This window comes from Tachyglossus aculeatus, chromosome 3, assembly GCF_015852505.1.
Source record: "Tachyglossus aculeatus isolate mTacAcu1 chromosome 3, mTacAcu1.pri, whole genome shotgun sequence".
NCBI lineage: Eukaryota > Metazoa > Chordata > Mammalia > Monotremata > Tachyglossidae > Tachyglossus > Tachyglossus aculeatus.
In genome coordinates, this window is record NC_052068.1 from 21,564,916 (window position 1) to 21,590,069 (window position 25,154).

The following is a 25,154-nucleotide window of genomic DNA, read 5'->3' on the forward strand; positions in this document are numbered from 1 at the left end:
CCTGATCCTCCTGCCTTGGCTGCAGCCCGAGAACTTCCGCTCTGGGATCCCAGTGTTAGGGACTTTCCAGAAGATCCCAAACTGCCCGAGGAGCCTTTTTAATCCTCTAGGACCCTTCCCCACCCCCCGCTCCCTCACTGCCGGCCTAACCGCCCTCCCCTCCCCCAATTTCCTCCTTGGCTCCCACAGGCGCGTGGTTCTCTATGGGGGCCCTGCTGATCTCGGTGCCCGCCTTGCTGGGCTACCTACAGGAAACGTGCCGGGCCCGGCTCCCCGAGCCCGAGCTGGCGAGACGCAAGTACCACAGTGTGCGGCGGGAGGACCTGCAGAAAGTCCGGCTGTCACGGCCTGAGGCTGTGGCCGAGGTGAAGAGCTTGTGAGTAGAAACGAGGGGAAGGGGTCGGGGGTCTGGTTTCTCGAAGGCCCCAGGGCCTCCTCTGGCCGGAAAGATGGGGGTGGTGCCTCCCAAAACGGTGGCCGGGCCAGTGGCAAATGGGGAGTTTTCTACAGAGCCCGGGCTGAGGCTCAGGGTTCAAGCGACTCTGTTAGAGTAGGATTTATGGAGCGCCCACTTTGTGTGGTGCACTGTAGTTAGGCGCTTAAGAAGTACAGAGTGATGAAGGGTCGTGGGCCCTCTCCACGGGGAGCCGACGCTCCAGTTGGTCAACTGATTGGAGAAGCAGCGTGGCTCAGTGGAAAGAGCCCGGGCTTGGGAATCAGAGGTCATAGTTTCACATCCCAACTCCGCCAGTTGTCAGCTGTGTGACTTTGGGCGAGTCACTTCACTTCTCTGGGCCTCAGTTACCTCATCTGGAAAGTGGGGATTAAGACTGTGAGCCCCATGTGGGACAACCTGATCACCCTGTAACCTCTCCACGCTTGGAACGGTGCTTTGCACATAGTAAGCGCTTAATAAATGCCATCATTATTATTATTATTATATTTCTTGAGCACTTACTGTGTGGAGAGCACTGTACTAACTGCCTGGGAGGCATACCAGAGTTGGTCCTGGTCTCCGGTGCCTCTGCCGAGGTTGGTGGGTCAGGGGAGCTCCAAAGCCAGGTGGGTTTATAAAGGCATAAACGCCATCATCATCATCATCAATCGTATTTATTGAGCGCTTACTATGTGCAGAGTACTGTACTAAGTGCTTGGGAAGTACAAATTGGCAACATCTAGAGACAGTCCCTACCCAGCAGTGGGCTCACAGTCTAAAAGGGGGAGACAGAGAACAAAACCAAACATACTAACAAAATAAAATAAATAGAATAGATATGTACCAGTAAAATAAATAAATAAATAGAGTAATAAATATGTACAAACATATATACATATATACAGGTGCTGTGGGGAAGGGAAGGAGGTAAAATGGGGGGATGGAGAGGGGGACGAGGGGGAGAGGAAGGAAGGGGCTCAGCTAGCCACTAGCCACTAGCCACAGCTCAAATTCTGGGTCGAGGAAAGTAGTTCTGGGAGCCATAAGACTGTAAACTTCAAGTCCGGTAGACAGTAAGCACATTTTGGGCAGGGACCATCTCTCTATGTTGCCAACTTGTGCTTCCCAAGCGCTTAGTACAGTGCTGTGCACACAGTAAGCGCTTAATAAATACGATTGAATGAATGAATGAATGTTTATTGTTGTATTGTGCTCTCCCAAGCACTTAGTACGGTGCTCAATAAATGTGATAGACTGACCAAATGTCTCTGTTGATTGTTGTATTGTACTCTCCCAAGAGCTTAGTAATAATAATAATAATGATGATATTTATTAAGCGCTTACTATGTGCAAAGCACTGTTTTAAGCTCTGGGGAGGTTACAAGGTGATGAGGTTGTCCCACGTGGGGCTCACGGTCTTCATCCCCATTTCACAGATGAGGAAACTGAGGCACAGAGACTTGCCCGAGTTAAGTGACTTGCAGGCAATTGACTCCAAAGCCCAGGCTCTTTCCACTGAGCCATGCTGCTCACAATGCTCTGCGCCCAGTAAGCGCCCAGTAAATACGATTGATTGACCGACTGATAAGGTGCCCCCAAAGGTGCCCAAGTTTGAAGCAGGACTCGGCCACTCAGGGTCGCCTGTCGATGTCTCTGCAGCTTGATCCAGCTGGAGGCCTTCATGAGCCGCCTGTGCTGCAACTGCGAGGCGGCCTACCGGGTGCTCTACTGGGAGAAGCCTGTCGTGTCATCGCAGTAAGTTCCCCGCTTCCCCTCCCGGGCCAGCCTCCGGCTCCGTGGGCATTTCGAACCCGGGGCCCGGCCGCGAGGGAGAGAGGCGGGGCGGGAGGGGAGGCGGAAGAATCGCCCCGAAAGCAAATGAGCGGGAGGCCCCCCGGGAGGGTTTGTGGGTGGCCCGGACCCATTGGGGTCTGAGCTCGCTCCGCTCTCTCTGCCCTCCTCCACACCCCCGTCCCCCCATCTCAGGTTCTATGGGGTTCTCTTGGGCTCCGTCTGCGTGCTCTACTTGCTGCCCCTCTGCTGGGTCCTTACCCTTCTCAACAGCACCCTCTTTTTGGGCAACGGCGAGTTCTACCGAGGTGAGTAAGCTCCCTGGGGAGGCCGATCAAGAATCGGGGCTGGAGGAGCCAATCAATCAATCAATCAATCAATCAATCGTATTTATTGAGCGCTTACTGTGTGCAGAGCACTGTACTAAGCGCTTGGGAAGTACAAGTTGGCAACATATAGAGACGGTCCGTACACAACAGTGGGCTCACAGTCTCGAAGTCCAGCCAGTGCTAGCTCTCTTCCTCTCTTCAAAGCCCTACTGAGAGCTCACCTCTTCCAAGAGGCCTTCCCACACTGAGCCCTCCTTTTCTTTCATTCATTCATTCATTCATTCAATCGTATTGATTGAGAGCTTACTGCGTGCAGAGCACTGGACTAAGCGCTTGGGAAGTACAAGTTGGCAACATAGAGAGTCCCTACCCAACAGCGGGCTCACAGGCTAGAAGGGGGATACAGACAACAAAACATATTAACAAAATAAAATAAATAGAATAAATATGTACAAATAAAATAGAGTAATAAATACACACATATATACATATATGCAGGTGCTGCGGGGAGGGGAAGGAGGTAAGGTGGGAGGAATAGGGAGGGGGAGGAGGGGGAGAAGAAGGAGGGGGCTCATTCATTTATTCAATCGTATTGATTGAGCGCTTACTGTGTGCAGAGCACTGGACTAAGCGCTTGGGAAGTACAAGTTGGCAACATAGAGAGACGGTCCCTACCCAGCAGCGGGTTCACAGGCTAGAAGGGAGAGACAGACAACAAAACAAAACATATTAACAAAATAAAATAAATAGAATAAATATGTACAAATAAAATAGAGTAATAAATACGTACATATATACAGGTGCTGCGGGGAGGGGAAGGAGGTAAGGCGGGGAGGAGGGGGAGAGGAAGGAGGGGGCTCAGTCTGGGAAGGCCTCCTGGAGGAGATGAGCTCTCGGGCTTTGAAGGAAGGAAGAGAGCTAGCTTGGTGGATGTGCAGAGGGAGGGCATTCCAGGCCAGGGGGAGGACGTGGGCCGGGGGTCGATGGCGGGACAGGCGAGAACGAGGTACGGTGAGGAGATTAGCGGCGGAGGAGCGGAGGGTGCGGGCTGGGCTGGAGAAGGAGAGAAGGGAGATGAGGTAGGAGGGTGCTAGGGGAAGGACAGCCTTGAAGTTGAGAGTGAGGAGTTTTTGCTTGATTTGTAGGTTGACAGGCAGCCACTGGAGATTTTTGAGGAGGGGAGTAACATGCCTGGAGCGTTTCTGCACAAAGATGATCCGGGCAGCAGAGTGAAGTATAGACTGAAGTGGGGAGAGACAGGAGGATGGGAGATCAGAGAGGAGGCCGACGCAGTAATCCAGTTGGGATAGGATGAGAGATTGAACCAGCAAAGTAGCGGTTTGGATGGAGAGGAAGGGGCGGATCTTGGCAATGTTTTGGAGGTGAGACCGGCAGGTTTGGTGGGTTGATGCGGAGAAGGATGGGCAGGCCCCAGATGTTCCGAGGTGTGGGGAAAGGGGCGCAGGATGGGTTTGTCTCCCCTCTCCCCCTGACCCCATCCACTGGCTCCATCTTCCCTGAATGCAGTGGTAGGTGAGTACCATGCTGCTCTCCAGCGGCGGCTGAATCCCAAGGTGTCGCGGATCACCCACGAGACCCCGGAACCCAACGATGGGGAAAGAGCAGCCCTGCCGGAACGCACTCCCACCCCCACCGAGGTGAGTCCCCGGGCCGGCTAGGAGATTCCCCTTTCCTTCCTCAGGGATGGTTATGGCTTCTCTCAGCCTGTCCCCTGGGTTCTCCCGGGACCTCCTTTGGGGCCTCGTCTTGGCCCAGCCTCTCTGAAGCCCCCCCCAGTCTCAACGTGACTTTACTCCAGGACTATAGGCTTCTAGGCTGGTGGGTGGACCTCTGAAACCCATTGGCTTTTCTCACTCACCGTGTCCTTACCCTCCACTTCTCCTGCAGCTGGACCACTCCCCTGCCCTCCGGCCCACAGTTTTGGGGAAGGAGGGGGTTAGCGCTTGTAGGCTTTCTTCTCGGGGAGTACGCGCAGGCTGGAGTGGGCATCCCTTCCCCCGGCGGTGTGGGTGGGGTGGGTCACTTTGGCCTGCTCTGATTGCATTCTGCTTGTCAGGATCTCACCCCGGGCAGTGTGGAAGAGGCAGAGGAGGCGGAGCCAGATGAAGAGTTTAAAGACGCGATCGAGGTGGGTTCCATGCTGGGAGTGGCCCCTCTTGCTTTGCGAACCAGTGGACTTGCAGTCTGTTGTCTCTGAGCATCGTGGGCCTTAATAATAATAATGGCATTTATTAAGCGCTTACTATGTGCAAAGCACTGAGGAGGTTACAAGGTGATCAGGTTGTTCCACGGGGGCTCACAGCCTCAATCCCCATTTTACAGATGAGGTAACTGAGGCACAGGGAAGTGAAGTGATTTGCCCAAAGTCACACAGCTGACAAGTGGCGGAGCCGGGATTTGAACCCATGACCCGTGACTCCAAAGACCATGCTCTTTCCACTGAGCCACGCTGCTTCAGTTCTGTCCTCTTGTTCTCTTAAGAGGAAGGGGCCCGGGGAGCCCAATCTTCCCTCCAGAACGGAGAGGCCCGGAGCCCCGTCGCCCTGCTCGGGACCCTCTCGGCAAGCCCCCGGTCTGCCAGCTTGTAAGGCCATCCATTCGGGGGGTGGGCTGGGTCTCCCTGGCAGGAACGGTTCCGGGAGCCGGGACCCACTCCTTAGTCGGAAGGCTTCCTTCCACCGGGGCACGGAGACCAGTCAGCGCGGAGCTCCGGAGGGGCCTGTTCGGGAAGGTTATCCCCTGCCCCGCCGTCTGGCCCGGTCGGTCTAGGGAGCCCAGGTTCTGTAGCGGCTCCTTCTTTTTCCTTGCTATCTGTCGCTCTGTCCTTCTTCTCTGTCCTTCTCCCCGGCACCCTGGGAGGCAGGAGACTCACCTGGTGGTGCTGGTGAGTACCGCCGGGGTGGGGCGGGGGGACACCGTGCAGCGGGGGGGGGGTTCCGGTCGGTCGTTGACGGCCGGGTCTGTGCTGGCCCTGGGGTGGGGCGGTGGCCGCGCCTGAGCGGGGGTTCGCTGTCTCTGCAGGAGGATGACGAGGGCTCCCCCTGCACCGTGGAGTACGACCTGGCCCTGAACGACAACGGCTTCATGAGCAAGAACGAGGTGTTGCGCAGCCGGGTGTCCCGCCTCACCGAGCGGCTCCGCAAGCGCTACCCCACCAACAACTTTGGTACGGCGGGCGGGGGGCGGGCTCGCGTCCGGGTTGGGGCGGAGGAGCATCGACACCTCCGGACGGGGTCCCGGAGGCAGAGGATGGGACGGCCCTCTCCCACTTTCCTCTGTTCTTCTCTGACCTTGACCCTACGTCAACGGGAAGGCCGGGAATGCAGGGACGGGGCCCCACGGAGAACCCTGGCTTTTCCCATCTGGTCTGCTTCTCTTTGGATTCCAAGGCTGCAACTGCAACGGGCCCGTAGCCGGGACCCAACTCCAACGCGAGCCTCGTCGGGTCTGGCTTTCTGCCGACCCAACCCCAGAGGCTCTGGCCTGCCTGAGCGGAGCTGGTCTCCGGGGCACCTTCCTGCCCGGCTCCCTGGCGCTGGCCCTGCCGAGGGGCATCCCCCAGGGAGAAGGTGAGAGCCCCGTGAAATAGGAGCGGAATCCCGCCTGGCCATCAGGGCTTCTGACTGTGAGCTCTTCTCTCCAGGGACCCTTTTGGATCCAGCAGGCCTCTGCGATTTTTCATGGTCCCTCTCATCTTCAGATCCCTTGGGCCTCTCTGCTCTAACACTCGCGCCCACATAGACATGCCTCTTGGCACCCCCAGGGTCCCCTCAGACCCCCTGCAAGGGCCACTCGGCCCAACACTTCTGAGAGCCTTGGAATCAGAGTTTCACCATCCCAGCGTGGCATCTGCCTATCTTTCGGGAACCTGGAGGAGTTGACACGGGAGCTGCCCTCCCCGCAGCCCAGTGGGGACGAATAGCGGACAAATGGCCCCCAACTCTTGTGGCCTAGTGGATAGACCCTGGGCCTGGGAGTTCATTCATTCATTCATTCGTATTTATTGAGCGCTTACTGGGTGCCGAGCACTGTACTAAGCGCTTGGGAAGTACAATTTGACAACATCTAGAGACGGTCCCTACCCAACAGCGGGCTCACAGTCTAGAAGGGGGAGACAGGCAACAGAATAAAACATATTAACAAAATAAAATGAATAGAATAAATATGTACAAACAGAGTAATAAATAAGTACAAACAGATGGGTTCTGATCCTGGCTCTGGCGCTTGTCTGGTTTGTGACCTTGGGCAAGTTGATTAACTTTTCTGTGCCTTAGGGACCTCATCTGTAAAATGGGGATTCAAACCGTGAGCCCCGTGTGGGAACGGACTGTCTGATCTGATCCGCTTGTATCTACCCCAGAGCTTAGTACAGTGCCTGAAACGTAGTAAGCGCTTTACAAATGCCATTTAAAAAAGGAAGGAGAAAAAAAGACCGCTCCTGTCGTCAGCCCTTCTGAGCTACTTGTTTATTCATGTGCCCCCGGGACCTATCTGTTCCATGGCCCTAAGCCACCCGGGGCCTAGAAACAGCAGTGTGGCTTAGTGGAAAGAGCACGGGCTTGGGAGTCAGAGGACATGGGTTCTAATCCCGGCTCCGCCACTTGTCTGCTGTGACCTTGGACAAGTCAGTTAACTTCTCTGTGCTTCAGTTACCTCACCTGTAAAGTAGGTATTAAAAGTGTCAGCCCCACGAGGGACAACCTGATTACCCTGTAACTACTTCACTGTTTAGAACAGTGCTTGGCCCATAGTACGCGTTTAACAAATACTGTAATTATTATTGTTATTATTATCTTCAGCCCCCTCTTCATTCTCACTTTTCGCACCGGTCTTCAAGCCTCACTGGCTCAGCCACCTGGTAGCAGCACTAAGCAGGGCTCTCCAGACTCCTGTCCCTTCTCTTGCTCTTTCCCAGCTCGGTCACATTCCTGCTATATGTGGTTTCCTCTTCAGTCAGGAAGAGGGGCACAGGAGCATGGAAGCAGCTCTCCCGTCACCTCTGGTCACCTTAGGCCCCTTGAACCTATTATGAACACCAAGGGTCTTCTCAGCTCAGTCCCGTCTCCCCCTCCCTCCTGTTGGTTTTCTACGTTCTGGCGATTACTGAGGTTGAGCAGCCCCTCTCCTTGCCGCTGATCGGGTCTATAGATGCAGTCCGACTTCTCTCATCGGACCCACAGGGCTCAGCAAAATGGTTGGGTGGGTGGCCGGCAGCCTGGGGATGAAGTTGCCGCTGGCCTCTCTCCAGTAGGGTGTCGGTCCTCCCCAACTTTCTTCTGGCTCTGCTTCTCCCCGGAGTCCTGTTTGTCTCCTTGCCTTCCTTGTCCTCTGCGTGCTTCAACACCCTGGGAGTCTTTGCAAGAGTAGGTCTTCTCACTCCTTCCCCTTCTCCCTGTTCCACCCTCACCGCTTCCCCACAGCAGCTCAAGCTTTACTTCATTCATGTAATCATATTTATTGAGCGCTTACTGTATTCAGAGCACTGTACTAAGCGCTTGGAAAGTACAGTTGGGCAGCACATAGAGGCAATCCCTACCCAACAACGGATCTGGGTTTCTAATTCTGCTGTAAGCAGACAAGATTGGCAGACAATGGGGTCACTGGGTTTGGAGAAGGGAGAACTCCACCCGAAAGTACCATTCCTCTTCCTCCTCCTGTTGCCTCAAGTGAGTGGACATTGTTCTTTGCCAGTTCTGTGACCCTGGAACAGCCCCATTGTGTGAAAGCATTTCCTATAGACTGTCTGCCCTGGGCAACTCTGCTCCGGTTTCTGATGTGAGTAGATTTACCCGTCAGTAGCCTCACTAGGTTGGGAGGAAGAGTTGGGGAATGATTATAGATGCAGCCCAAAGGGCTCTAGTTCGTGTTCAACCTGTCTGGAAGAAGAGTTGAGGGTTTTGTTGGCCGAGTCTGGATTCATTCCTTGTCTTTCTCGCCACCAACCCCTCGCCCATGTCCTGCCTTTGGCCTGGGATGTCTTACATCAAGTCCAACAGACAACTATCGTCCCCCGCCTTCAAAGCCTTATTGAAGGCACATCTCCACAAGGTCTTCCCTGACTCAGCCCTCCTTTCCCCTTCTCCCACTCCCTTCTGCATCACCCTGACTTGCTCCCTTTATTCATCCCCACTGAATGTGGTTCGTAGGCTCAGGAGGCAGGTAAGGACCGGACGAGTGGCTGGTAATGGTGGGGCTTTCACAGGCAGGGGGGGAAGAAAGAGATATCCTCTCTGGTAGAGTCCGTTTCTTGGCACTCTTGGCTCCGAGGCCTCGGGAGGGTCCCCGGGCTGAACCGTCAAGTCGAAGACGAGTGCGCTTTTCTCCAATCTAGGTCCAGTCGGGAGCCTTGGTGAGGGGGCCTGAAGGGAAGTTCAGGGGAGGGGAGAAGGGGCTGAGGGCAGGCCGCACTGGACCTGACTTCCTGCCTCCGTTTTTCAGGAAGCTGCACTGGCTGCTCCGCCACCTTTTCGGTGCTCAAGAAGAGGGTGAGTTTCGGAGCAGGTCGGCTTCTTGGACCCCGCTCATCTCAAACGTGCCACCGCCTGCTTACCCAAGCTGGTCCTGCTTCATGGCCTGCTGGCGTGAGGGCACTGTTTTCCCTCTCGACCGCCTCTTTAGTGGATTGGAGGGCTGCGGGGACGGCTGGAGGCATCAGGGCTCACAGGGCTATAGAGGCCAGGGGTTGGGATGCCAGGCTAAGCAGGCTACTTGTCTGCTCACTGCAGGAAGTGCTGTGCCTATCATCATCATCAATCGTATTTATCGAGCGCTTACCATGTGCAGAGCACTGTACTAAGCGCTTGGGAAGTACAAATTGGCAACATATAGAGACAGTCCCTACCCAACAGTGGGCTCACAGCCTATCCATCCTGTTGGCTTGGGGAGGAAATCAAACAAGGCCCAAGACACCAGCGAAGCGGCATGGCCTAGAAGATAGAGCACGGGCCTAGGATTCAGAAGGACCTGGGTTGTAAGCCCGGCTCTGACGCATGTCTGCTGTGTAACTTTGGGCAAGTCACTTCACTCAATAATAATAATAATAATGTACTTGTTAAGCGATTACTATGTGCCAAGCACTACTGTAAAAGCTGGGGTAGATGCAAGTTCATTCATTCATTCAGTCGTATTTATTGAGCGCTTACTGTGTGCAGAGCACTGTACTAAGCACTTGGGAAGTACAAGTCGGCAACGTATAGAGACGGTTCCTACCCAAAGTTAATTAGGTTGGATACAATCTCTGGGCCTCAGTTCCCTCATCTGGAAAATAGGGATTGAGACTTTGAGCCCTCTGTGGGACAGGAACAGTGTCCAACCCAATTACCTTGTATCTACCCCAGCGCTTAGTGCCTGGCACGTAGAAAGCACTTAACAAATGCCATTTGTTGTGATTGCTTAAGAGAGGGCCTGCCGGCTTCTTTCTTTGCCGGGACGTTTGGCTATCGTGCAGACTTGATTAGTCTGGGAGTGCCGAGAGATGTTCTGTTGGTGACTCGGGGACTTCCACTGCTGTCCCTCTCCTTCACCCATCCGCAGTGGTGCCCCGTGCATCTGGGAACAAGTGAAATAGCCTTACCGCTCCGGGCTGGGGAGCAGCTGGAAATTGCCAATGGAGTTGGGGTCATGCCATGAGGGACAGGGACTAGGTCTGACCTGATTATCTTGTATTTACCACCCCTTCTCAGTCGTGTGACTCTGGGGAAGTTACTTCATTTCTCTGTGCCTCAGTTACCGCCTCTGTAAAATGGGGATTAAGAGTGTGAGCCCCAGGTGGGACAACCTGATTACCTTGTATCTACCCTAGTGCGTAGAACAGTGCTTGGCCCATAGTGAACGCTTAACAGCTACCATCATTATTAGTATTATTACCCCAGCACTTAGCACATAGCGCTTAACAAAGACCACAATTATTATTCCCTCTAGATGTAAGCTCATTGTGGGCAGGGAGTGTGTCTTCCAATTCTGTTATATTGTACTCTCCCAAGCACTTAGTATAATGCTGTGCACAGTAAATATGATTATTATTAGCATTCTGTAGAGGCTCAGGCTAAAGGCATGTAGGAGCCATGGGTGAGAGGATCAGGTCGTGGGGGTGAATGAAGAATGTGGGAATGATAATCCCGGCGACTATAAGGGCCGCGTTTGATGCTTCTCTTTGGGTCGGGGGATTTGTCTCTACAGAGGAGCTGTAGTAACTGTGGCAACAGCTTTTGTTCTCGATGCTGCTCCTTCAAGGTCCCCAAGTCTTCCATGGGAGCCACAGGTGAGTGGAGGAGCCTGGTGGGAAGGGAGGGGCTCCCTCAGTCTAGAGCCAGGGCGGGGACGTCTGGGGAATATTCGTGAAGCCGTGGTAGAACTTCCCCAAGTTCCATCGGTCTCTGCACCCTGGGTGGCGATCCCCTCCAGTTAGTGGAAATCTAAAAGTACATCAGACCTCACCGGCCTTGCGATGATCGCATTTACCAAATGCTAATTTTTTTCAAAAAAGATACTTTGGGCCACGTGCCAGGCTGAAACTCTGCTGACCTAGGTAGAAAAGTCCACAGAATAGTGCCCTCTGAGGAAGATGGCTTGCCCTGAATGTGGGACGTTGGAACCGTCATCATCTGGGCCCTGATTAATCTTAAAATGTCACAATGATGCATAGGGAAGGAAGTGATCTTTAAGGTTACTAGAGCCCAGACTGCTGAAGGCTGGATAACCCACAGTTAAGCTTTTGCTTGCCCCATTTAGCATTTGAACTGCCACTTTTTGCACCAACTGCTGCTTCTGCTTCTCCTGGGGTGGGGTGGGGGGCGGCTGGGGGCCCCCTCCCAGGTCCCAGCATGTTGGTGAAATGTTTCCGGGAGCAGCCTGGAAGTGGCTCTCCGGCCCCTCTCCATCATCATCAATCGTATTTATTGAGCGCTTACTGTGTGCAGAGCACTGTACTAAGCGCTTGGGAAGTACAAATTGGCAACATATAGAGACAGTCCCTACCCAACAGTGGGCTCACAGTCTTAAAGGGGGAGACGGAGAACAAAACCAAACATACTAACAAAATAAAATAGAATAGATATGTACAAGTAAAATAAATAGAGTAATAAATATGTACAAACATATATACATATATACAGGTGCTGTGGGGAAGGGATTCCAGAGCCTCCCCAGGTTTGCGGGGTGAAATGAGGGGTCTGACACTTCCCCTGCTCCCGTTTGGAGACCGTCCCTCCTTGCCCCGCACTGTCAGCCTGCCCATTAGCTTAGCCCGGCACTGCCCCGTCGTCACGCCGACTGTTGAGAAACAGTGTGGCCTAGTTCAGGAAACACAGACCTGGGTTCTAATGCCGGCTCTGCTGCCTGTCTGCTGTGTGACCTTGGGCAAGTCACTTAACTTCTCTGGCCCTCAGGTCCTTCATCTGTAAAATGGGGATTAAGACTGTGAGCCCCGTGTGGGACATGGACTGTGTCCAGCCCGATTATCTCATATCTACTCCAGCCCTTGGAACGGGTACTGGCATGTGAGCCCTGTGAGCCCACTGTTGGATAGGGACTGTCTCTATATGTTGCCAATTTGTACTTCCCAAGCGCTTAGTACAGTGCTCTGCACATAGTAAGCGCTCAGTAAATACGATTGATGATGATGATGATGTAGCAAGCACTTAACAAATATAATTATTATTATTAATAATATTATTAAAGACCAGGGTTCTAATCCTGGCTCTGCCACTTGTCTGCTGTGTGACCTTGGGCAAATCACTTCCCTTCTCTGGGGCTCAGTTACCTCGTTTGTAAAATGGGGATTAATAATAATAATAATAATGACATTATTTTGTTGGTATGTTTGGTTCTGTTCTCTGTCTCCCCCTTTTAGACTGTGAGCCCACTGTTGGGTAGGGACTGTCTCTATGTGATGCCAATTTGTACTTCCCAAGCGCTTAGTACAGTGCTCTGCACATAGTAAGCGCTCAATAAATACGATTGATTGATTGATTGATTGATTAAGCGCTTACTATGTGCAAAGCCCTGTTCTAAGCGCTGGGGAGGTTACAAGGTGATCAGGTTGTCCCACGGGGGCTCACAGTCTTCATCCCCATTTTACAGATGAGGTAACTGAGGCCCAGAGAAGTGAAGTGACTTGCGCAAAGTCACACAGCTGGCAACTGGCGGAGCTGGGATTTGAACCCATGACTTCTGACTCCAAAGCCCGGGCTCTTTCCACTGAGCCATGCTGCTTCTAATTAAGACTACGAGCCCCATGTTGGATGGGGACTGTGCCCAACCTGATTTCCCCATATCCACCCTAGTGCTTAGCGCAGTGCCTGGCACAGAGTAAGCGCTTAACAAATACCCCAATTATTATTATTGACTGTGAGTCTGCAGGTGGGGAAGCCCTGGGTGGGAGAAGGGTTAGCCATGGAACTGGACACTTTTGGCTCGCCCAGTCATCCAGAGTCCACCAGCAGAAGAGTCAGAGGATTTGTGGCTAGAGGGGTCAGTCAGCTGGACGGCGGAATACCCCGGAGACTTCTGGAATTCTGTCGGCTCCACACATCATCATCATCATCAATCGTATTTATTGAGCGCTTACTATGTGCAGAGCACTGTACTAAGCGCTTGGGAAGTACAAATTGGCAACATCTAGAGACAGTCCCTACCCAACAGTGGGCTCACAGTCTAAAAGGGGGAGACAGAGAACAAAACCAAACATACTAACAACATAAAATAAATAGAATAGATATGTACAAATAAAATAAATAAATGAGTAAAAAATATGTACAAACATATATACAGGTGCTGTGGGGAAGGGAAGGAGGTAAGATGGGGGGGATCGTGCCTCCGCTCTTGTTCCGACCACATCCGTCCGTTATCGGCATTGCCCAACTACCAAGAGAGGTGTTACTTTTTGTACCCTGAGTCTCCGACTCCAGCCCCGAGGTCCGATCTGGCGCCTGACCCCGCCTGTAGTCTTAAAGCAGAGAGAGACCACCGAGGTGGAACCCGAGGTCATCCCGGGGACAGTGCGTTACTGGGCAGGGCAGGATCCTTGAGGAAATCGAACTGCTATCGGGGACCTGAAGGCCCCTCCTGGGGCTTCAGCTCCCCTCCTCCCGGGCTCCCCTCCTTGAATGTGGAAAAAGCTGAGTGGCAGGATCATCAGCATCAATCGTATTTATTGAGCGCTTACTGTGTGCAGAGCACTGTACTAAGCACTTGGGAAGTGCAAATTGGCAACATATAGAGACAGTCCCTGCCCAACAGTGGGCTCACAGTCTAAAAGGGGGAGACAGAGAACAAAACTAAACATACTAACAAAATAAAATAAATAGAATGGATAAGTACAAGTAAAATAAATAAGTAACAAATATGTACAAACATATATCCATATATACAGGTGCTGTGGGGAAGGGAAGGAGGTAAGATGGGGGGAATGGAGAGGGGGACGAGGGGGAGAGGAAGGAAGGGGCTCAGTCTGGGAAGGCCTCCTGGAAGAGGTGAGCTCTCAGTAGGGCCTTGAAGGGAGGAAGAGAGCTAGCTTGGCGGATGGGCAGAGGGAGGGCATTCCAGGACCGGGGGAAGACGTGGGCCGGGGGTCGATGGCGGGACAGGCAAGAACGAGGTACGGTGAGGATGACTGCGAAGAGCCAGGGCAGGGGACTGTCACTACTTTACCCCCTCCAATCCCCCCGTGTCTCTTTTATCTTTCAGCCCCCGATGCCCAGAGAGAGACGGTATTTGTGTGCGCCTCATGTAACCAGACTTTGAGCAAGTGAGAAGAGCCCAGGAGGCTTTTGCCCATTCTGTATCTCCTCGCTGCTGCCCTCTCCCACCTAGACCCAAACCAAGGCCGGGGGCTAGTTTCCCCTTCTCTCTCCCCTCAACTGTCCCTCCTTGCCTAATGCGGAGAGCTGCCTGGGCAGAGCCAGGTGGTGGACAGTGTGAGAGGGGCTTTTTGCCCTTCTCCCACCTGTCACCTGCCCTGAGGGGCAGGAAACGGTTCCAATTCCTGCTTTTCTTTCCCCTCAAGGCTCCTCTCCTCATTTCCGGCCTGTTGGAACAGGACAGCGGGCCCTGAGGAAATAGGGGAGGAATTGGATTCATTGTTTTCTGAGCTCCTTCTTTGCTTTTGGAAGGAGACTTATAACCCCTTCCTGGGCCGTGTCTGTGTCAGGTAGCTGTGAGATAGGCCCAGTCACGACTGCACATCCGGATGGGGTCAGCCTCTATTCTGGAACGCTGCTTCCTCCCAAGACCCACCATGATAGCGGCGTGAGTTGGGGGAAGTCAGTGGGGGCTACATGGGTAGGGGAGAGGTCCTCTAGGAGATTTTGGTTTGGAGCAATGGTTCCAATGCAGGGCTGGGCCACGAATGGAGCCGTTATCCTCCACAGCCCGTCTGAGGAGAATGGGGTAGTGGCAGCACCCGTGGTAGCCAGACAACTCGCTGGAGGCAAGAACGCACCACATCCCCTGGAAAGCCTCTAGATTGTTCCCTGGGAGTGATGGCAGACCTAGCCCTGTTCCTCAGCTCCAACCAGCGGCCCAGCAATCCCACCCAGATGCCCCCGTCCCTTAAGGTCTGGGACTTCAGCCTCTTGAACGGAGGAGCCCAGACTCGGTTGGGGAGCCCACGAACTCGGCTTGATTCCTTGGCATTCAGTTGCTCCCCCAGCTTCGGCCCCACGTCTCCCCCCACCCCCTCCATGGCTCAGGGGGACAGGTGAGGGTCCTGGCTTCCCCTTCAGCCCTGCCCCTCTGCTGAGTTGAAGTGAGGGCACTGCCCAGGTTATGCCCTGCCTCCCGGGAGGTCCTAATACAGCCGGGGAGAGTGGCCCTGAAGCCACACCTCCTCGCAGGTTTCACTCTGGGCAAGGCTTCCCCGGTCCCTTCCCTCCATTCCTCCTCCTCCCCTTTTTCCTCAGGCAGGTCCCTGCCCTAGAGCTATTTATTTATTTATTACACCCGTCCGGGGGTCAGGGACAACCTGCTTCTGTTTCTCTGCCCTGGGCACAGTTGGCAAGCAGGAGGAGGGAGGGGAAGTGCATTGTCCAGACAGGATGGCCTGTAAGCGGTCAGCCGATGGCCAGCTCGGCCTCAGCATCCCTCACCTCACCGGGCTGCCTGCCCAGTAGCACAAGGGCTCAATCGCTCTCTGCTTTACACTGGAAATGAACTAAAGTCTAGCTGGAAATGTATGTATATATGGAGAAATGACAATAAAACACCCTAGCAACCAGCACCAGGCCTCTCGTCGTTCAGACACTCCCCAACTCCCCTCCAGCACTGCCCCAGAACCTGGGCTGAGACCATCCCCGCCCCGGGCTCCACCACTTTCTCTTGATGAAATGGTCATCCCTGTTAATCAGTTGTATTTATTGAGCGCTCACTATGTGCAGAACACTGTACTAAGTGCTTGGGAGAGCCCAATATAAACAGATACATTCCCTGTCCACATTGAGTTTGCAGTCTAGAGGGTGGGCAGACATTAATATAAATTACGGATGTGACCGTAAATGCTGTAGGACTGGGGGGATTAATAAATGTCACAGTTTATTGTTTTATTTTACTTTCCTAGGCGCTTAGTAGAGTGCACTGCACACAGTAAGCGCTTAATAAATACGATTGAATAAATTGAATCAATGAAAAGGGAGCAAGTCAGGGTGGCGCAGGAAGGAATGGGAAAAGAGAAGCAGCGTGGCTCATTGGAAAGAGCACAGGCTTTGGAGTCAGGTCATGGGTTCAAATCCCGCTCCGCCAGTTGTCAGCTGTGTGACTTTGGGCGAGTCACTTCTCTGGGCCTCAGTTACCTCATCTGTAAAATGGGGATTAAGACTGAGCCCCCCAAGTGGGACAACCTGATCACCTTGTATCCTCCCCAGTGCTTAGAACAGTGCTCTGCACATAGTAAATGCTTAACAAATGCCATCATTATTATTATTATTATTATTAAAAGAGGAAAGGAGGGCTTAGGGAAGGCCTCTTGGAGGAGATGTGCCTTCGATAGGGCTTTGCAGTGCTGCTGTGGAGTGTAATGGTGATTGCATTGTACTCTCCCGTGCATTTAGTACAATGGTCTCTACACAGTAATAATAATAATAATAATTGTGGTATTTGTTAAGCGCTTACTATGTGCAAAGCACTGTTCTAAGCGCTGGGGAGGATACAAGGTGATCAGGTTGTCCCATGTGGGGCTCACAATCTTCATCCCCATTTTACAGATGAGGTAACTGAGGCCCAGAGAAGTGAAGTGACTTGCCCAAAGTCACACAGTGCTCAATAAATGCCACTGAACGATTAAGAGCCTGGAGCCAGTTTTCCAAAGGAGAAGCCAACAGAGCTCTCGTTGGGGGTCGCTGGATGGGAGCCCGTGGCGGTTTCACCAGCAAGGGGTAGGGGCAGCCTCAGGTGGCAGCTGCTCGGGACGGGGTAAATCTGGCAGGAGCCGAGCGGCACAGCCTCAGGACTGGGGTGGAAAAAATTCAACTAATCCTTCCGTGGAAATGAATCCAACACAGTATGCGGGCGGAAGAAACTGGGGACGTGGGAAGGGCCAGAAGCTAGAGGCTCAAGGGAGGTGAGGGGCCTGCAGTGGGAAGAGGGAGTGTGTGTGTGTGTACACATAGATATATCTGTTTAAGAGAAAGAATAATAATAATGATGGTATTAGGCGCTTACTATGTGCAAAGCACTGTTCTATGCGCTGGGGACCATCTCTATATGTTGCCAACTTGTACTTCCCAAGCACTTAGTACAGTGCTCTGCACACAGTAAGTGCTCAATAAATACGATTGAATGAATGAATGAATCAGGTTGTCCTGCGGGATGCTCACAGTTTTCATCCCCATTTTCCAGATGAGGTAACTGAGGCCCAGAGAAGTGAAGTGACTTGCCCAAAGTCACACAGCTGACAGTTGGCGGAGCCGGGATTTGAACCCATGACCTCTGACTCCAAAGCCCGGGCTCTTTCCACTGAGCCACGCTGCTTCGGCACCTAAACGACAATTATGATATTTGTTAAGCACTTACTATGTGCCAAGTACTGTACTAAGTGCTGGGGTGGTTACAAACAAATCAGGTTGGACACAGTTCCTTGTCCCACGCAGGGCTCACAGTCTCAATCCCCATTTTACAGATGAGGTAACTGAGGCACAGAGAAGTTAAGTGACTTTTCATTCATTCAATTGTATTTATTGAGCGCTTAACTGTGTGCCGAGCACTGTACTACTACTACTACTACTACTACTACTACTACTACTACTAATGGCATTTATTAAGTGCTTACTATGTGCAAAGCACTGTACTAAGCACTGGGGGAGGTTGCAAGGTGATCAGGTTGTCCCATGGGGGGGGCTCACATTCTTAATCCCCATTTTCCAGATGAGGTAACTGAGGCCCAGAGAAGTTAAGTCACACAGCTGACAATTGGCGGAGCAGAGATTTGAACCCAGGACCACTGACTCCAAAGCCCATGCGCTTTCCACTGAGCCAAGTGCTTGGGGAGTACAAGTTGGCAACATATAGAGACGGTCCCTACCCAACAGCGGGCCCAAGTCTAGAAGGACTTGCCCAAGGTCACACAGCAGACAAGCAGCCGAGCTGGGATTGGAACTCATGACCTTCCGACTCCAAGGCCCGTGCTGTATCCATTATTCATTCATTCATTCATTCAATCGTATTTATTGAGCGCTTACTGTGTGCAGAGCACTGGACTAAGCGCTTGGGAAGTACAAGTTGGCAACATATAGAGATGGTCCCTATTATGCCATGCTGCTTCTCTTTGAGGAAGAACCTTACCGTAATCATAGTTACTGAGTGCTTAACTGTGCACAGAGCACTGTACTAAGCGCTTGGGAGAATATGAAATAACAGGGTTGGTAGACATTCCCTGCCCACGGTGAGCTTAGCATGGGCTTGGGAGTCATAGGTCATGGGTTCGAATCCCACCTCCCCCACATGTCTGCTGTGGGTTCTTGAGCAAGTCACTTCACTTCTCTGTGCCTCTGTTCCCTCATCTGTAAAATGGGGATTAAGACTGTGAGCCCCACATGGGACAACCTCATCTCCTTGTATTCCCCCCAGCGCTTAGAACAGTGCTTTGCACAGAGTAAGCGCTTAACAAATACCAAAATTATTATTATTATTATTAGGAGTTGGAGTTTATGACTGAAAAAGCCAATGTGAGAGCCTCAGTCCTGGTCAGCTGGGTGGGTAGGAGTCTTGTGGAGGGGGAAAGGGACAGGGAAGAGCTGAGGGGGTGTTTGTGGTGATGTAATGGGGGCCCGAGAACACTGCCTCTGCCCTTCACTGCTCTGGGTGCTGCATTCTACTAGGCGCTGGGTCTGAAGGGATGGTGGAAAGAGCATCAGGAGCCCAGTGAGTGTGTCTTCTCCCCGGGTCTGTGGTGTTGGGAACGGGGGATGACCCAGTCCTTCAAAGCTCCAGCCTCCCACCTCACTCAGGGCCACTGCAAGCCACTAGGACTTGGCAACAGCAGAAGAGAGGAAGCCCGTCCCCGTTCGGCTCTCCTGGTGCTGCATTCTACTAGGCACCGGGTCTGAAGGGATGGCGGAAAGCGCATCAGGAGTCGAGTGAGTGTGTCTTCACCCTGGGGTCTGTGGTGTTGGGAACGGGGGATGGCCCAGTCCTTCAAAGCTCCAGCCTATCACCTCACTCAGGGCCACTGCAAGCCACTAGGCCTTGGTAACAGTAGAAGAGAGGAAGCCCATCCCTGTTCGGCTCTCCTGGTGCTGCATTCTACTAGGCGCCGGGTCTGAAGGGATGGTGGAAAGCACATCAGGAGTCGAGTGAGTGTGTCTTCTCCCCGGGGTCTGTGGTGTCAGGAACGGGGGATGGCCCAGTCCTTCAAAGCTCCAGCCTCCCACCTCTCTCAGGGCCACTGCAAGCCGCTAGGCCCTGGCAACAGCAGAAGAGAGGACGCCCGTCCCCGTTTGGCTCTCCTGGTACTGCATTCTACTGCGCGCCGCCTGAAGGGATGGTAGAAAGTGCATCAGGAGTTGAGTGAGTGTGTCTTCACCCTGGGGTCTGTGGTGTCGGGAATGGGGGATGGCCCAGTCCTTCAAAGCTCCAGCCTCCCACCTCACTCAGGGCCACTGCAAGCCGCTAGGCCTTGGTAACAATAGAAGAGAGGAAGCCCATCCCAGTTCGGCTCTCCTGGTGCTGCATTCTACTAGGCGCCGGGTCTGAAGGGATGGCGGAAAGCGCATCAGGAGTTGAGTGAGTGTGTCTTCACCCTGGGGTCTGTGGTGTTGGGAACGGGGGATGACCCAGTCCTTCAAAGCTCCAGCCTCCCACCTCACTCAGGGCCACTGCAAGCCGCTAGGCCCTGGCAACAGCAGAAGAGAGGATGCCCGTCCCCGTTCGGCTCTCCTGGTGCCGCATTCTACTAGGCGCCGGGTCTGAAGGGATGGTGGAAAGAGCATCAGGAGTCGAGTGAGTGTGTCTTCACCCCAGGGTCTGTGGTGTTGGGAACGGGGGATGGCCCAGTCCTTCAAAGCTCCAGCCTCCCACCTCACTCAGGGCCACTGCCAGCCGCTAGGCCCTGGCAATGGCAGAAGAGAGGAAGCCCGTCCCCGTTCGGCTCTCCTGGTGCATTCTACTAGGTGCCGGGTCTGAAGGGATGGCGGAAAGCGCATAAGGAGCCGAGTGAGTGTGTCTTCTCCCTGGGGTCTGTGGTGTTGGGAACGGGGGATGACCCAGTCCTTCAAAGCTCCAGCCTCCCACCTCACTCAGGGCCGCTACAAGCCGCTAGGCCCTGGCAACAGCAGAAGAGAGGAAGCCCGTCCCCGTTCGGCTCTCCTGGTCTGGACGCCAGCCAGATTTGATCAGGGGGCTCTTTCACTGGATCATGTGATGAATGATTTGGGAACCACTAGCAGAAGAAGACCAGGGGAGGTGGTAATGCGATTAAACGGAGGAAGGGGGGACGGCTGGGAGGTCTCCGAGCGGACTGTTTGCTGGTCAGGGGAACTGTGTTCCAGGGAGAGGGGTAGGAAGGCTGGACTGCATAAGACCCCAGACTGGACGGCACCACGTCCTGCCGTCTACTCTGCAGGCACCGCCGGTCCTGTGGCTGCAAAGCGCGGCTCAGGAACTTCCTCTCAGTCCCGTGGTGGCTTTCTCCAGCCTCATTTATTCAGGTGCCTCGGACCCGAGTCTTACCCTGAGTGGGCATCCTGAAAGGAGGCAGCCTGGGAAACTCTCAAGGAGACAGTTTTCTCGACACTTCATTCAGTCGTATCTATTGAGCACTTACCGTGCTTAGCGCTTGAATGGAGCCGCCGTCCAGAGGCCAGGAATAATAATAATAACAATAATAATAATAATAATGATGATGATGGTATTTGTTAAACGCTTGCTAAACCCCGGCTCTGCCAATTGTCAGCTGTGTGACTTTGGGCAAGCCACTTAACTTCTCTGGGCCTCGGTTACCTCATCTGTAAAATGGGGATTAAGACTGTGAGCCCCCTGTGGGACAACCTGATCACCTTGTCACCTCCCCAGTGCTTAGAGAAGCAGCGTGGCTCAGTGGAAAGAGCACGGGCTATGGAGTCAGAGGTAATGGGTTCAAATCCCGGCCCCACCAATTGTCAGCTGTGTGACTTTGGGCAAGTCACTTAACTTCTCTGGGCCTCAGTTACCTCATCTGTAAAATGGGGATTAAGACTGTGAGCCCCCCGTGGGACAACCTGATCACCTTGTAACCTCCCCAGTGCTTAGAACAGTGCTTTGCACATAGTAAGCACTTAATAAATGCCATTATTATTATTATGTGCAAAGCACTGTTCTAAGCGCTGGGGAGGTTACAAGGTGATCGGGTTGTCCCATGGGGGGCCTCACAGTTTTAATCCCCATTTTACAGATGAGGTAACTGAGGCCCAGAGAAGTCACACAGCTGACAGTTGGTGGAGCCAGGATTTGAACCCATGACCTCTGACTCCAAAGCCCGGGCTCTTTCCACTGAGCCATGCTGCTTATTGGAAGGACTCCTGCCAGTTTGAGAGGGGGCTAAGTGGATGCCCAGGGTTTGCCGTTCGGGGCCCCCCAGACACTCTGGGCCAGAGTGGCAGGCCTGTTGGAGAGGGGCATGACCCCCCACAAAGTGTCCGGGGCTCAATTGATGTAGTCCTGGGGCTGCTGGACTGACCCATGAGGATCCTGGGGATGGGGCATTCCCAGGAAGGCTTTATGGAGGCCAAGGTGACGGGATTTGGGTGTCCTACACAAGCATGGTGCTTAAGGAGGACTGAACAGCAGCCTTCTATAGAGAGGAATGATGCACTAGCATGACATGTCTCTGCATCGCTAACATATTTACTTGCACATATTTACCATTCTATTTTATTTTGTTAATATGTTTTGTTTTGTTGTCTGTCTCCCCCTTCTAGACTGTGAGCCCGCTGTTGGGTAGGGGCCGTCTCTATATGTTGTCAACTTGGACTTCCCAAGCGCTTAGTCCAGTGCTCTGCACATAGTACGCACTCAATAAATACGATTGAATGAATGAATGAATGAAGCAGGCCCCATGGTGATCTTAACTGCTGATTTCTGGATTGGGGACTCCCAAGCCCACCGCTAACACAGGCCCCACCGGGTGACCCCGAGGTCGTTCCGAGGGCCTCTCTTTCCGGGGGCGTCGGGGGCTGCACCCGGAACTTGAGCTTTGGCATTAGGCCGACCTCCCTTGGCCTTCTCCAGGCCGGACCCGGTTGACATCAGCTTGTGCAGAGGCGGCAGCAGCCGTACTCGTCTTTCCTGCAAGCAGGGTGGGAGGTTGGTCGGATCGGCCATTTTCAAAATTCACATTTTCTCGTCCGCTTGAGGGAAGAGGGGTTAAACCTCATCAGAGCTCTCTTCCTCCCTTCAAGGCCCTACTGAGAGCTCACCTCCTCCAGGAGGCCTTCCCAGACTGAGCCCCTTCCTTCCTCTCCCCCTCGTTCCCCTCTCCATCCCCCCATCTTACCTCCTTCCCTTCCCCACAGCACCTGTATATATGTATATATGTTTGTACATATTTATTACTCTATTTATTTTACCTGTACATATCTATTCTATTTATTTTATTTTGTTGGTATGTTTGGTTTTGTTCTCTGTCTCCCCCTTTTAGACTGTGAGCCCACTGTTGGGTAGGGACTGTCTCTATATGTTGCCAACTTGTACTTCCCAAGTGCTTAGTACAGTGCTCTGCACACAGTAAGCGCTCACTAAATACGATTGATTGATTGATTGATTGATTCCTTGACCCACACTGCTGCGGTCTTCAGGGCTCGGACCACCCGAGAGACCAATGGATGCCTTTACTGGTTGGCAAGGCAGTGGCCCTGCCTTCTTGCCTTGGCTCCCCTGGGGCCAGAGGCTGGAGGGGTTCACCTTTCCGTTGAGTGCCGGAATCCCCGTGAGAAAGTGCGAACCCTGTTCTGACTTGTTCTCTGGACCGTACCTTTGGTCTTCAGGGTATTTGCGGACCCCTTGGGTGAGGTGAGTATCAGTGGGACGACCCCTTCGCCGCCGGGAGTGGGGCAGGGGCTGTTCAGACCCTCAGGGGGGTCTGGTCGTGGCTCAGTGGAAAGAGCCCGGGCTTTGGAGTCAGAGGTCATGGGTTCAAATCCTGGCTCTGTCAAGGATGTTTTGTGTATACAGTAATGATGTAGCAGACAGCTATAATTCTGTTTATTCTGATAGTATTGGCACCTGTCTACTTATTTTGTTGCATGTCTCCCCCTTCTAGACTGTGAGCCCGTTGTCGGGTAGGGACTGTCTCTGTGTGTTGCCGATTTGTACTTCCCAAGCGCTTAGTACAGTGCTCCGCGCACAGTAAGCGCTCAATAAATATGATTGAATGAATGAATGAATGAATGAATTGCCAGCTGTGTGACTTTGGGCAAGTCACTTCATTTCTCTGGGCCTCAGTTCCCTCATCTGCAAAATGGGGATGAAGACCATGAGCCCCCCGTGGGACAACCTAATTACTTTGTATCCTCCCCAGCGCTTAGAACAGTGCTTTGCACATAGTAAGCGCTTAATAAATGCCATTATTATTATTATTATTGTAACCTCCCCAGTGCTTAGAACAGGGCTTTGCACACAGTAAGCACTTAATAAATGCTATCATTATTGTTATTATTATTATCCCCTAGCCCCCTCTCCCTTCTCTGCAGCCCCACAGTCAAGGGGCTCTGATGTGTCAGTGATTGGCTGGGGCTCCCAGCACCCCCAAAAGCTGCACATTCCTCTCAGTCCGGGATGGCTGGGGGATTCTAGACACCCCCAGCTTTCTTCTGGACACTACTCCAGCCTCCAACTCCCTTCTCTGCCTGCCACCCCTTGACCAGCCTGGCTGGGGCTGGGGATGGCTGGACTGGCCAAGCATTCCCGCCACAGCAGCGTCCGTCGGCAGGGTCGGCTCCCATGTTGGATTTCCCAAGGAGTGAACTTTCCCCAGGATTGCGGTCTCTGAAGCAGCTCTGGAATGTGACCCCCTTGGTGGGAACAGAGAGACGGACCCCCGTCGGGGCTGGGGTTAGGGAGGGTCTGGGCAGGGCTTGGGGCAGGCGGAGCTGAATACTCAGGCCTTGGGGATGGCGGGGCAGGAAGCTGGGAACAGGATTTGGTAAGTTGGGAGAGGCATGGGGCCAGGAGTGGGGGGCAATCCCCTCTTGCATCTCTGAGTTCTTTGAAAAGGGCAAATCCAGGCCAGGGATCTGATCAGAAATTTTTTCCAGGATCTTTGTCTCCTTTCCTCCCTTGCCCCCCAACATCTGCTCACAAACATACACTCTCCCTCTCTCTCTCTCTCTCTCTCTCTCTCTCTCTCTCTCTCTCACACACACACACACACACACACACACACCTCCCCCCCCCCCCAATTCTCCTTGGAGAGAATAATAATAATGACGGTATTTGTTAAGCGCTTTACTATGTGCAAAGCACTGCTCTAAACGCTGAAGCTGGTGTTCTAATCCCAGCCCCCTGTTCTGTACTGTAAGATCATTGTGAGCCCACTGTTGGGTAGGGACTGTCTCCATATGTTGCCAATTTGTACTTCCCAAGCGCTTAGTACAGTGCTCTGCACACAGTAAGCGCTCAATAAATACGATTGATGATGATGATGATGATTGTGGGCAGGGAATGTGTCTGTTTATTGTTATATTGAACTCTTCCAAGTGCTTAGTACCGTGCTCTGCACACAGTAAGCACTCAATAAATATGATTGACTGATTGGCCACTTGCCTGCTGAGTGACCTTGGGCAACTCACCTAACTTCTCTGTGCCTCCGTTTTCTCAATCAATCAATCAATCATATTATTGATTGACTGTGTACCTAACACTGTACTAAGCAATTGGGAGAGTATGATTTTACAGAGTCAGTAGACATAGCCCCTGCCCACAACGAACTTTCTCATCTATCAAATGGGGATTCAACAATTAGGGTCCTTGTTAAGCACCATGTTCATTCATTCATTCAATCGTATTTATTGAGTGCTTAATGTGTGCAGAGCACTGTATTAAGCACTTTGCCAAGCACTGTTCTAAAACATTGGAGTAGATACAAGTTAATGAAGTTGGACTCAGTCCCTGTCCCG

At 52.8% G+C, this 25,154-nt stretch overlaps 1 protein-coding gene across 2 annotated transcripts in view; it reads left to right on the forward strand.

The window, feature by feature from the left end:
• Positions 1-15,791, forward strand: part of ZFYVE27 (zinc finger FYVE-type containing 27) — a 31,083-nt gene extending 15,292 nt beyond the window's left edge. The window contains exons 4-13 of one of the 2 annotated variants that reach the window (XM_038744112.1): positions 190-376; positions 2,096-2,191; positions 2,423-2,535; positions 4,084-4,214; positions 4,634-4,705; positions 5,441-5,461; positions 5,599-5,743; positions 9,016-9,062; positions 10,756-10,837; positions 14,263-15,791. In XM_038744112.1, the coding sequence (XP_038600040.1) occupies positions 190-376; positions 2,096-2,191; positions 2,423-2,535; positions 4,084-4,214; positions 4,634-4,705; positions 5,441-5,461; positions 5,599-5,743; positions 9,016-9,062; positions 10,756-10,837; positions 14,263-14,327 (959 nt within the window). In that variant the 3' untranslated portion in view covers positions 14,328-15,791. The remainder of the gene's footprint in view (positions 1-189; positions 377-2,095; positions 2,192-2,422; positions 2,536-4,083; positions 4,215-4,633; positions 4,706-5,440; positions 5,462-5,598; positions 5,744-9,015; positions 9,063-10,755; positions 10,838-14,262) is intronic. The other variant, XM_038744114.1, reaches the window with a different exon arrangement.
• Positions 15,792-25,154: the final 9,363 nt, after the last annotated feature.